Genomic DNA, 12552 nt, shown 5'->3' on the forward strand with positions numbered 1-12552 from the left:
AACAGCTTTCATATCCTTCTATCAACATTTGTTGCTCTTCCTCTCCCTCATAATTTCTTCCACCTCTCCTTCATGCCTATTCCCCTCTCCATTTCACTTACAATGTTGCTGAAATTAGTCTATATGGTGGGTTTTCTCCTACCTCTTCACCTGTCTTTCATGCACCACTTCACTACTTTTTGTTTGTCTCTCTCCCCTTTGCCATTTTCTGACTTGAATTTAAATCTCCTTGGTCAAAAAAAGAACTGCCACAAATCCTTCTCTCCAGATTTCTTCTACGATATCCCACCGAACTGTAATCATTTCAACTTTCAGGTTATGTAGATTTAGGATAAATATTTTTTATGAATTTCCTCAAAATATAAGTGAATGACCCAGGGCCAAATTTGCACAAACTGACTTTGTGGTGGTCCTCTCCTCTGTAAAGCCAATTTAACTACTGTCCTAGCACCTTTAGATTTAGAAGTTACACAGGAATATGCGTGAAAAAGGGATTAGGTCAAGAAGGCTCTACTTGTTAATAGAAACAAATCCATTAACTGTGTGACAAAACTGAAAATGTCATCCAGGAAATAAAATAAATGTGACAGCAGCATAATTCTACATGGTTCTCACTCTTTCCACATCATTTGGCATGATAAGCAGTCTCTATTAAAGACAAATGAAGGCTTGGGAGAGTGGAAATGACGTAATACCTGCCTGAAAATGAATCAAGAAAAAGGACTATGAATTCATTATGGTGAGAAGTGCTGGAAGGCCACTTTCAGAATTCACAGACCATATTTCCCTTTGGATAATTATATAGTCCAAGGTAAACTAATGGAAAAAGTATAAAGCAGTTCTATTTACTGCCAAGAATCTGGGTGGCTCAGCGGTTTAGCGCCGCCTTCAGCCCAGGGTGTGATCCTGGAGACCCAGGATCAAATCCCACGTCGGGCTCCCTGCATGGAGCCTGCTTCTCCCTCTGCCTGTGTCTCTGCCTCTCTCTCTCTCTCTCTCTCTCTCTCTCTCTCTCTCTGTGTGTGTGTGTGTGTGTCTCATGGATAAATAAAATCTTAAAAAAAGAATCTTAGCTATTTTATATACAAAACCTAACATCTGCACTACAGAAAGGTCAAAGTGGTGAGTAGGCCCCTGATAATTGCTGTAAGATTTAGTTAGGAAATAAATTGAATAGACAGGTCAAGATGAACTCAATTCACTTGTTTCCTTTGGACATGCAAAGTCTCATGTTTCAGATCTAAGCTTTTTAGAACATTTTTCTCTCATGACATTGGCTAAAATTTCCTATTCTAAACTATGGTTTTATTCAGTAAAGTATAGATTAGCAAATCAAAGTCTTCACTTGGCTAGTGAATTTTTCTTTTACAAATCACTCTGCTTTTAGGGAAGGAAGTAAATGAGAAGAAACCAAACAATTTCCAAAAGTAATTTCCCAGTGTATACCCCAGGTTCAGTTCAGATTTAGTCAATATCTGGAACTTTTGGTGATCTTATCCAATTAGAATCAAGGGTTCAGAAACACCGTGTGACTTTAAGTGATAGTAGCAAGATTCAATCGGGTCCAGTTTATTGTGCTTTACTAAGGCAGAAATCTATAGACATATTTTTTTAAAAAAGGTTAAAGAATATGCATAAAACAAATCAAAAGCCTGGTGTAATTGTTTTCTAAACCAGAAAAATCAATTAACCAGAATATTCCATTTCTGAGCATTCTGGTCAATCAAAAATATTACTTTTTGCTTTAAGCTCTCAATTAAAAAAACCTCAATGGTTTAGACATCAATACTGAGTTGAGGAATTAAATGTACTCTCTTCCTCTACAAGAAAAATAACATTTTATGTATAATTGACGGAAACTGTACCTGCCCAACTTTTCCAGTTAAATAGAAAAAATACAAAATCACTGGCAAAGCAGCTGTCTCAGGCTATATATATATATATATATATATATATATATATATATATATATATATTTGTATTTCTGCACCTGGTCTTGGCACACAAGATGAGTGTCTCAGGAGCCAAAGACTTTACGTGCTTGTATCCCCAACCTACATAATACACCCCATTAAATTGGCTGGAGTTTATATTAGGTGTGGATAGGAGGAAATGCCATTCTGCTCAGTGAACTGATCACAACCTGTGCCAAATCAGGAGAGAGAGAAGAGTGCTTGCTTTGAAAATGCAGGGAATGCTTTCAGACATTCTGGCTTCTGCTGATGCAAATCTAGGGTAACTTTTTGACATACAAATAAAACATATGGAAACTCCTCAAATGTCCTTTTGGCTATAGGATTGGGCTCCTCTACAGTTTTATCATGTATCACTACAATTGTTCAAAACTTGGATTGAAAACACCTAGGGTTATTGTCATGTTATATCTACATTAATTGTGATATCAAAAAGACAAAATATAAAAAGTGGAACATTATTTTTTACAACTTTTCTGCAAACAAATGACTAGCTAAATTCTGAAATTTTTTCACAATCATAATATACATATATTCCACTCAATATTTTTCAGCTGTAGATTATGACTTCCTAGAAAAATGATAATTATTTCTATTTTATACAGAGGGAACTTTCATAATTTACCTCATATTTACAAGAAGGTGTCAAGCACAAGGCAGGGAGTAAAGGAGCCTTGCTGGCACTCATAGGCCTGGTTGAACAAGACTTGGAATCTTTTTGGACACCCCTAGAGAATCCTAGTCCCCAATCATACTGTGCCCTTCTTCTGATACCTTAGTCTCAGGCAGCTTGCCTAAGAGGAGACACTGAATGCAATCAATCTGCAGGAAGGTGCAAAGGACTCATTCTGTGTTCTGTCTCTGTACTAAGGGTAGTGGACAATGCAAGATGTCCTGGACTCTGCCCTTTAAAAGATTATGACTGGGATCCCTGGGTGGCGCAGCGGTTTGGCGCCTGCCTTTGGCCCAGGGCGCGATCCTGGAGACCCTGGATCGAATCCCACGTCGGGCTCCCGGTGCATGGAGCCTGCTTCTCCCTCTGCCTATGTCTCTGCCTCTCTCTCTCTCTCTCTCTCTCTGTGTGACTATCATAAATAAATAAAAATTTTAAAAAAGAGCACTCTTAATTAAAAAAAAATCTTATAAAAGATTATGACGGAGTCAAATCAAGCTATAAGACAAAACATATTTTAAAAAACATAAGGTGTGCATGAAGAAGTATTAAATTATATGGTATAGACTATGCTTTTCTCAACTTCCGACCACCTAGCCTTAACCTGGAAGCTTTCTTCTAAGAGACTCAGAGGACATATTATCTCATTTACTCTTATTAGCTCCATGTGAAGGGAAGAAATGGCTATTCCTATTTTACAGTTGAAAAACAAAAATGATTTATATCCTAGGGTACTTAGGGAATTGGTGACATCCTATAGAGCTTCTAGCAGTCTTATATTCCTCTCGTGCTCCCTCCCTATCACACACTTTATACTGCTTATTATGAGTTTCTAAAGCACAATTCTGTTACCCTGTTTAAAAACTCAATGAGTTTGCATTCTTATATGAAAAAAGACCCTATCTTTAGCATAGTACACAACGCCCTTCATGATCTTGTCCCTGCCTATTTCTCAAGCCTCTTATCTCACCATGCCCCTCAAGTACAATTTAACCACATTAAACTTTTCTCCTTATCCCAAACATAGTATAGTCTCTAAGTCTCTGACACTTTGCACACATGTAGTCTTGGATGTTGAATGACTTCCATCTCCTCTGACAACCTCTTACCCATCCTTTAAGATCTGGCTGTGGGGCAGCCTAGGTGGCTAAGTGGTTTAGCACAGCCTTCAGCCCAGGGCATGGTCCTGGGGACCCGGGATCCAGTCCCATGTCAGGCTTCCCTGCATGGAGCCTGCTACTCCCTCTGCCTGTGTCTCTGCCTCTCTCTCTCTCTCTCTCTCACTTTGTCTTTCATGAATAAATAAATGAAATCTTAAAAAAAAAAGGATCTGGCTGTGAAGATGGCCCTGAAGTTCCACCTTCCTTTTCCATGCAAAGAAAGTTGATTCTTTTTTTTTTTTTTGTATGCCAGCAGTTTATTCAAACCTCTATCATAGTACTTATCAAACTGGCTTGCAATGATTATTTCCTGTACCTGTCTCCTCCACTAGACTATAAATTCTTTGAGAGCAAGGACTGTATCTCTTATTCATCTTTATATCTTCATTACCTAGCACAGTGCTTAGCTCATGGTAGGCTCTGAAGAAAACATTTTTTTTATTTTAAAAAATTTATAGGAATGATGAATTGTCTAAAGAATGGAGAAAAGGACTCATATTTTTTACCTTGAATAAAAGAAAAATAATGATCAGATTATACATTTACAAATTCAAATGTGATAAACTAGAAAAACTGGAACAGATCATTAAAATTGGGCTGATCAGTACCCAAATCAGGAAACTTTAAGGATCCATGACTCCTTGCTCCCCATCCCCCCCAGAACAAACAAACAAACAAACAAAGCATGGATTTAGGTAGAAGCTGGTCCTGGATCTAGAGACAAGTCATTAGCTTTTTTTAAAATGTGTGATAAAATAGGGAGTTTTGCATTAAATGTATCCAAAAAACAAAGTTAGATGTGGCAATTTTATTTGGTAGACACACTTAAAATTGAAATGACTTGAATCAATTAGCAAAGTGGGTGGATATCACCAGGGTGAAATTTAATATCGAAACAAAGAAGGTAATTCACTGATGTGAAACAAACAAGGAGAATGAAAGATATGCTGTAAGGTCATATTTGAAGTGATTCTGAGTACTGCAGCACAGCTATAGACTCCTGGGAGACTGCACAGACCATCTTGATGGATAGCAACAAGATAAATCTATGAAATAAACACCTTAGTTAACTCATGGTCAAGCTTTCAATGTAGAAAGAACCATTTGGTGGTACATTTGTCTTTGTAGTGACAAGCACATGCACAAATAGTGATCGCTGTCAAAAGTGCCATCTTTAAATATTGAAAAGACAGAGATGTAAAAATGGCAGAAAGGAATAATATCAAGATATGTATGTTCAGGCATAGATCAGATCTGTAGTTCCTTTTTTTAAAGTAAGCTCTACACCAAACGTGGGGCTTGAATTCATGACCCTGAGATCAAGAGTCACATGCTCTACTGACTGAGCTGCCATGCACCTGCAAGATCTGTAGTTTTTAAAGTTCTCTTGAGCAGCAGACTTTTTTTTTTTCAAATGAAATTTTATGTGGAATCCCAATATAGGAAACAAACAAAATCAACACTGCACTGGTTAAAGTGTGAGTAGGGGGTGGACACTTTAGGCTCCAGAACCCTATATACTTAGCTACCCCTTTACTTTCTGTAGTTGCCACTGAGGCATTTTAAGGAATCCTGGGATAGATATGTGGAAAGGTTTCTACGTGGAGAGAGAGGTTAGAATACATGACTCAGATTCTTTCTGACTCTGAAAGTCTATATAATATGATAATCCTCTCTCTAATATTCAAGACCAGTCAGGAAATCAGGATTTTATTCCACTTATGGAAGAGTACAGTAGAGGACAATACAAATAACTAAGGGCTTGAGAAATAATCTTAGTGATTACTTATTGGGCACAGGTAACAAGAGGCTTATCTCTTCCTTCCTCCCTCAACATATAAATTTGTATTGAGCACTCACTCTGCTCTATACTCTGGGAATAAAGATGAACAGATAATACAGAGAAGTCTATTCTCAAAGACTTCACTGTGTGTGTGGGGGGGTATGTTGAAGCAGATAAAAAATACAAAAATAAACAAGAAAACAACATATTGTGACAAGTGACATCACAAAAATAACACACAGTAATGTGATAGAGAGTAATAGGGTATGTGTGAAGGTTACTTCAGATAGGTTGGTCAGGAAAGATTCTCTGAGTAGGTGATATTTAGACAAAGACCTGAAAAGTGAAAAGAAACTCACCTATACTGAGATGGAGAAGTCTTCCAGGCAGAGAGAACAGCATTGCAAAAGCTCTGAGGCAGGAAAGAACTTCCTTGGCCTATTTGAGAAGCTGAAAGGCCAGTGTGGCTGGAACACAGTTAATGAAGGAGAGTGGTACAAGATGAGTTCTGATGGGACCAAACCACAGGGGCCATCACAAGGAGTTTGGACTGTATTTCAGTGAGTCAGGAAGTCTTTGGAGGATTTTGAGCAGAGTAGGGGTAGGATTGATTTAAACTATTGTTTATTCTACAAAGGGATGTTGTATAAGTGATCATTAGTGCAAGGAAAATGATCTAAATTTCATCAGGAGAAATTTGGTAACACAGAGGAAATTTGGAAGAATTGTTGCCAAGAGAGGTTGAAGAATTTTATTTTATGGCATAAAGCTAATTTCTTGGCGTGATCTAACAAGCAGCCAGAAAGATAATTTCTTTAGCCTTCTTACAGCTGTCACCTTTGACAATTTATCCTTGGTGTCACAGTCACTGGGAGAGCTGAGGCTTATATTTAAATGCTCTCAATGCTCCTTTCACTAAATTAATTGCTTCTAAATTGCTTACAGCGAAGCAGCAAAAGATGGCAAAAGGCAGAAATACAGTACTTCATTTTTTAAAGACTCTTGAAAATGTGATTTTTTTCTGTAAGAACCTACCTTAGTACTTACTTATGAGTTAGCTTATCGGCCAGTTTCCTCCTGGCACCAGAACCTCAAATCCCAATGATAGTCAGTCTGACCACCTGTTTTTTTTTTTTTTTTTTTTTTTTTGTTCCCAAAGCTAAGGTGGTAAAGTGCTATTGGAACCAACCATGTAACTGCAGATGTACACCATTACACATTTATGGTTCCCAATCACAGGTGGACCTTCAAGGCTGCTCAGTAATCATTTACTTTTCTCTAGCTCTTTCTTTCTCACTCCTTACAATGGATGCTACAAACTCACTAATTGACTCTAATTTTGAAACAAGTTCTACTGTGGGTAAAATGCTATCAAATAGCCTCACGTACTAGAGAAATTGTTGAAAGGAAGAGTCCATGTGTGTGGCAAACTTCATTGTTGTTTTATTTCAAGAAACTGCCCAACCTTCAGTAGCCACCACTCTGATCAGTCAGCAGCCATCAACACTGAGGCAAAACCCTCCACTGGCAAAAAAGATTATGACTTACTGAAAGCTCAGATAGTGGTTAGAAATTTTTAGCAATAAAGTATTTTAAAATTAAATATATACGTTATTTTTGGATATAATTTGTTATTGCAAACTTGGAAGACTACATTTTATATGCACTGGAAAACCAAAAGAATTCATTTGACTCACTTTATTGTGATACTTGCATTATTGCAGTGGTCTAAAACTGAACCCACAATACCTCCAAGGTATGCCTGTATATGATTTGGAAATGTTTTCTCTCATTCTATTGGCTGTCTTTTCACTTTCTTGATGGTGTTCTTTGAAGTCCCAGAGAATTTAATCTTGATGAAGTCCAATTTCTTTATTTTTTTCTTTTGTTGCTTGTGTTTTTGGTGATATATCTAAGAAGACTTTGCCTAAGCCAAGGTTATCATGATTTACTCCAATGCTTTCTTCTAAGAGTTTTATAGTTTTAGCTCTTACCTTTAGGTCTATGATCTATTTTATACTGCTATGTATGGTATAAAGTAGAGGTCCAGATTCATTCTTTTGCATGTGCATCCAGTTGTCCCAGTACCATTTGTTGAAAAAACTATTCTTTCCTTAGTGAACTGTCTTAGTACCTTTGTCAAAAATCAATTGACCATAAATGTGAGGGTTTATTTCTGGACTCCCAATGTTATTCCACTGATCTATATGTCTATGTTTATGCCAGCACCACACTGTCTCGATTACAGTGTGAGTCCTCCAACTTTGTTGTTTTTCAAGGTTGTTTTGGCTTTCTGTAGGTCTCCTGCATTTCCATATGTATTTTAGGATCAGCTTGTCAATTTCTACAAAAATCCAGCTATGATTTTGGTAGGGTTTGTACTGAATCTGTATATCAACTTGGCAGTATTGTCTTAACAATATTAATTTTTCTGATCAATGAACATGGGATTCCACTATACATTATTTATATGATTGACAGTTATACGGAACTAATGTATAAAAGGCAATTTTTAAATGTGAGCTCAAATGAATATTTTTTGCAGCTTTATTAAGGTATAATTTAGATACCATAAAATTTACCCAAATTAACTATATAATTCAATGATTTTTAATAAATTTACTGAGTTAGACAGCCATCACTATAATCTAGTTTTAGAACATTTTTATCCCTCCAGTAAGATTCCTCATACCTGTTACAGTTAATCCCTATTCTTACACCCAGAACCAGGCAACTACTAATCAACTCTCTGTATAGATTTGTCTTTCTGAACATTTCACATAAATGGAATTATACATTATATGTTTTGCTCTATCTGGTTTCTTAGCATAATTTTTTCTTTTTTTAAAGCTTTATTTATTTTGAGAGAGAGAGCATGAGCAGGGGGAGGGGCAGAGGGAGAGAGAATTTCTAGCAGACTCCCTGCTGAGTATGGAGCCCCATGTGAGGTTCAATCTCAGAACCCTGAGATCATGACCTGAGCTGAAACTAAGAGTTGGATGCTCAACTGACTGGGCCACACAGATGCCCCTACTTAAGATAATTTTTAAAATTAATAGAATTTTCTAGGACAGTTTTAGATTTACAGAAAAACTGAACAGATAGAACAGAGAGTTCCCATATACCCTCTCCCCACCTCACAGTTTTCCCTATTAATATCTTGCCTGGCACACTTGTTGCAATGCTGATATATTATTATTAAAGTCCATAGCTTACATTAGGGTTCACTCTTAGTGTTGTATGTGTTTTGACAAATGTATGATATCATGTATCCACAATTACAGAATCATACAGAATAGTTTCACCACTCTAAAAAAACCCATGTGTTCTGCCTAATTATTCTTCCCCTCCTCTCTAAGCCCCTGGTAATCACTAATCTTTTTTTACTGTCTCTAAGTTTTGCCTTTTTCAGAATGTCATATGATTGAAATTATACAGTATGTAGTCTTTTCAGATTGGCTTCTTTCACTTAGAAACATGCATTTAAAATTTCTCCATTTCTTTTAGTGGCTTGATAGCTCAATTTTTAAAATTTCAGCTTCACTGAGGTATAACTGACATATAAAATTGTAATATATTTAAAGTAGACATTGTGGTGATTGGATACACATATACATTGTGAACAGAGTGCCCCCACCAAATTGATTAACACATCTATCACATTACATATTTATCTTTTTTTGATGAGAATATTTAAGTTTTAACCTCTTAGCTAAGCTCAATATTATAGGATAGATTGTTTTTTTACTGCTCAATAATATTCCATTGTTTAGATATAAGTTTACTTATCCAATTACCATTGATGGACATCTTGGTTGCTTCTAAATTTTGGCAGTTATGAAAAAAAGCTGCTATAAACATTTGTGTGCAGGTTTTTGCATTGACATCAGTTTTCAACTCAATTGAATAAATACCTATGAGCATGGCTGCTGAGCATAATATTGTTGAGGCTCATTCATGTTGTGGCAAGTATCAGTACTTCATTCCTTTTTGAATCCTTGAATAGTATTCCATTACATGGATATGCCACATTTTGTTTATCCATGCACTAGTTGATGGAAATTTGGGTTGTTCTCACTCTCTGGTTATTATGAATAACCAAATAGAATAAAACAGAATAGACAACTAAGTAGGGATCCCTGGGTGGCGCAGCGGTTTGGCACCTGCCTTTGGCCCAGGGCGCGATCCTGGAGACCCGGGATCGAATCCCACGTCGGGCTCCCAGTGCATGGAGCCTGCTTCTCCCTCTGCCTGTGTCTCTGCCTCTCTCTCTCTGTGTGACTATCATAAAATATAAATAAATAAATTAAAAAAAAAAAAAAAAAAAAAACAGAATAGACATGCTATGAACATTTATGTCCAAGTCTTCATGTAGATATGTTTTCATTTCTATTGGGAGTGGACTGGTGGGATGTATGATAAATTTATGTTTAACTTCTTAAGAAACTGTTAAACTGTCCTCCAAAGTGTCCGTACCACTCTATATTCCCACCAGAAACATATAAAGGTTCCTGTTTCTGGACATCCTTGCAAACATTACCATCTATCTTTTTTATTATAGCCATTCTAGTGGGTGTGTAATGGTATCTCATTGTGGTTCTAATTTGCATTTCCCTATGATTAATGATATTGAGCATTTTCTCACATGCTTATTAACTATTCATATATTTTCTTTGGTAAAATGTCTACCTAAATCCCTTCCCATTTTTATTAATTTAAAAAATTTTTTTATCGGAGTTCAATTTGCCAACATATAGCATAACACCCAGTGCTCATCCTGCCAAGTGTCCCCCTCAGTGCCCATCACCCAGCCTTCCCATTTTTGAATTGGGTTGTCTGTGTTCTTATCATTCAATTTTAAGAATTGTATATTCTGGATACAAGTCCTTTATCAGATATGTAATTTGTAAATATTTTCTCCCAGTTTATGAATTGTCTTTTTATTTTCATAATGATGTCTCTTAAAGTATAAACGTTTTTAATTTTGATGAGGTCCAGTTTGTCAACTTTTCTGTTGTTTTATGGATCATGCTTTTGTTGTTGTACCCAAGAAATTATTGCTTTATCAAAGTCTCAAAGGTTTTCTCCTACATTTTCTTCTGTAAGTTTTATAGTTTTAGCTCTTATCCATTTTTAGATAACTTTTGTGTATTGTATGAGATAAGGGTCCAATTTTATCTTTTTGCATGTATATATCCAATTGTCCCAGCACCACTTGTTGAATCTCACCATATAGTTTCAAAGGCTTTAAAAAGAAGTGTTTTTCTAACTTTGATTTTGAAAACTTTCAAGCCTACAGAAGAGTTAGAAGAGTAGTACAAGTAGTCACACATCTTACACTTAGATTCACAAATAGTTACTAATTTCCCATTATTTGTTCTCTCTGGACATATACACATATACATTTTGCTGAGTCAATTGAAAGTAAGCTGCAAATATGAGGACACTTCATTCCTAAATACTTCAGCATGCATCTCCTAAGATAAAGAAGTCTTCTACATTGCCACACCTAAGAAATCAATATTAACTTAATAATCATCTAATATACAGTATAAATTCAAATTTATTAGGTTATTCCAAAAATGTCTTTCATATATGTTTATGATCTCCACCCCCTCAATTCAGAATCCATTCAAGGTTGGCACATTATTTGATTGCCAGAACTGGGTTCTTTTTCAATCTTAGAACAATTCTTCTACCTTCTTTTGTTTTTCATGATAGTGGGTTTTTGAAGAATCCAGGCCAGTTGACTTGCTGGAAGTCTCACACTCTAGGCTTATCTAATTGTTATTTTTATATTTAGATTCAGGTTAAACAAATTTGGCAAGAATACTTCATAAATGGTGCTCTGTACTTCTTATTACATCAGAAGGCACAATGTTAGGTTGTCCTGGTATTGACAATGCTAGGTTTAATCACTTGTTTAACCTAGTGACTGCCAGATTTTCCCATTGTAAATGGACATTTCCCCATTAGTAATTTAGCAAGGAACCTGTGGGGTGATAATTTGAGACTATGTGAATATCCTGTTCCCCAAGAACTTTTTACTCAATGATTTTAACATACATTTGATAATTTTTGTCAAAATCAATTATTGTATTAGAAGCTGCAAAATAGTGATTTGCTATTCTATCCTCTTTTTATATTTATTAGCTCATATTCTGCTAGAAAAAAGATCTTTCTCCCTTTCCCCCTCTCTTTCTCTACTGAATATCATTATGGACTAAATGGATTATTATGATTATTGCTGATGCTATAATCCATTTCCATGAAGTTTACAACTTCAAAAAAGTACATATTTCCTAGCTCATTCTACAGAAAAAGTCTAACAGCAATGTGCATCAGTAGCAATGAGAATATCTAGTGCTTACACTGTGGTAATGAAATACTATTTCCTACTAATAGGAACCACGGCTTTTAAAAGAAATGGCTGATTCTAGGCCTGGAGTAGGGAAAGATCAAGGTGAACTGGGGAAATTTCATTCACTGGAAAGCAAAGGTGCATTAAAGAAGTGATGAGATTAGAAACGACAAATACCCACCATTTGCTTCGACGTGGATGGAACTGGAGGGTATTATGCTGAGTGAAATAAGTCAATTGGAGAAGGACAAACATTATATGGTTTCATTCATTTGGGGAATAGAAAAAATAGTGAAAGGGAATAAAGGGGAAAGGAGAAAAAAATAAGTGGGAAATATCAGAAAGGGAGACAGAAAATGAAAGACTCCTAACTCTGGGAAACGAACTAGAGGTGGTGGAAGAGGAGGTGGGTGGGGGGTAGGGGTGACTGGGTGGCGGGCACTGAGGTGGGCACTTGACGGGATGAGCACTGGGTGTTATTCTGTATGTTGACAAATTGAACACCAATAAAAAAGAAATTTATTTTAAAAAAAAGAAGTGATGGGATCCAATAAAAAAAAAATACATAGGTTCTGGCTTGGAGGAGATCTCACTGGCCAAAT

At 36.2% G+C, this 12552-nt stretch overlaps 1 protein-coding gene across 6 annotated transcripts in view; it reads right to left on the reverse strand.

Annotated features, from left to right (window-relative positions):
• HDAC8 (histone deacetylase 8) overlaps nucleotides 1-12552 on the reverse strand; it is a 217577-nt gene that overhangs the window by 165724 nt on the left and 39301 nt on the right. For 4 of the 6 annotated variants that reach the window (XM_038587718.1, XM_038587715.1, XM_038587719.1 and 1 more), the window contains exon 5: nucleotides 5949-6056. The exons of the other annotated variants lie outside the window; for them this stretch is intronic. In XM_038587718.1, coding sequence (XP_038443646.1) covers nucleotides 5949-6056 — 108 coding nt within the window. The remainder of the gene's footprint in view (nucleotides 1-5948; nucleotides 6057-12552) is intronic. 6 annotated transcript variants of the gene reach the window in all.

This window comes from Canis lupus, chromosome X, assembly GCF_011100685.1.
Source record: "Canis lupus familiaris isolate Mischka breed German Shepherd chromosome X, alternate assembly UU_Cfam_GSD_1.0, whole genome shotgun sequence".
Taxonomy (NCBI): domain Eukaryota; kingdom Metazoa; phylum Chordata; class Mammalia; order Carnivora; family Canidae; genus Canis; species Canis lupus.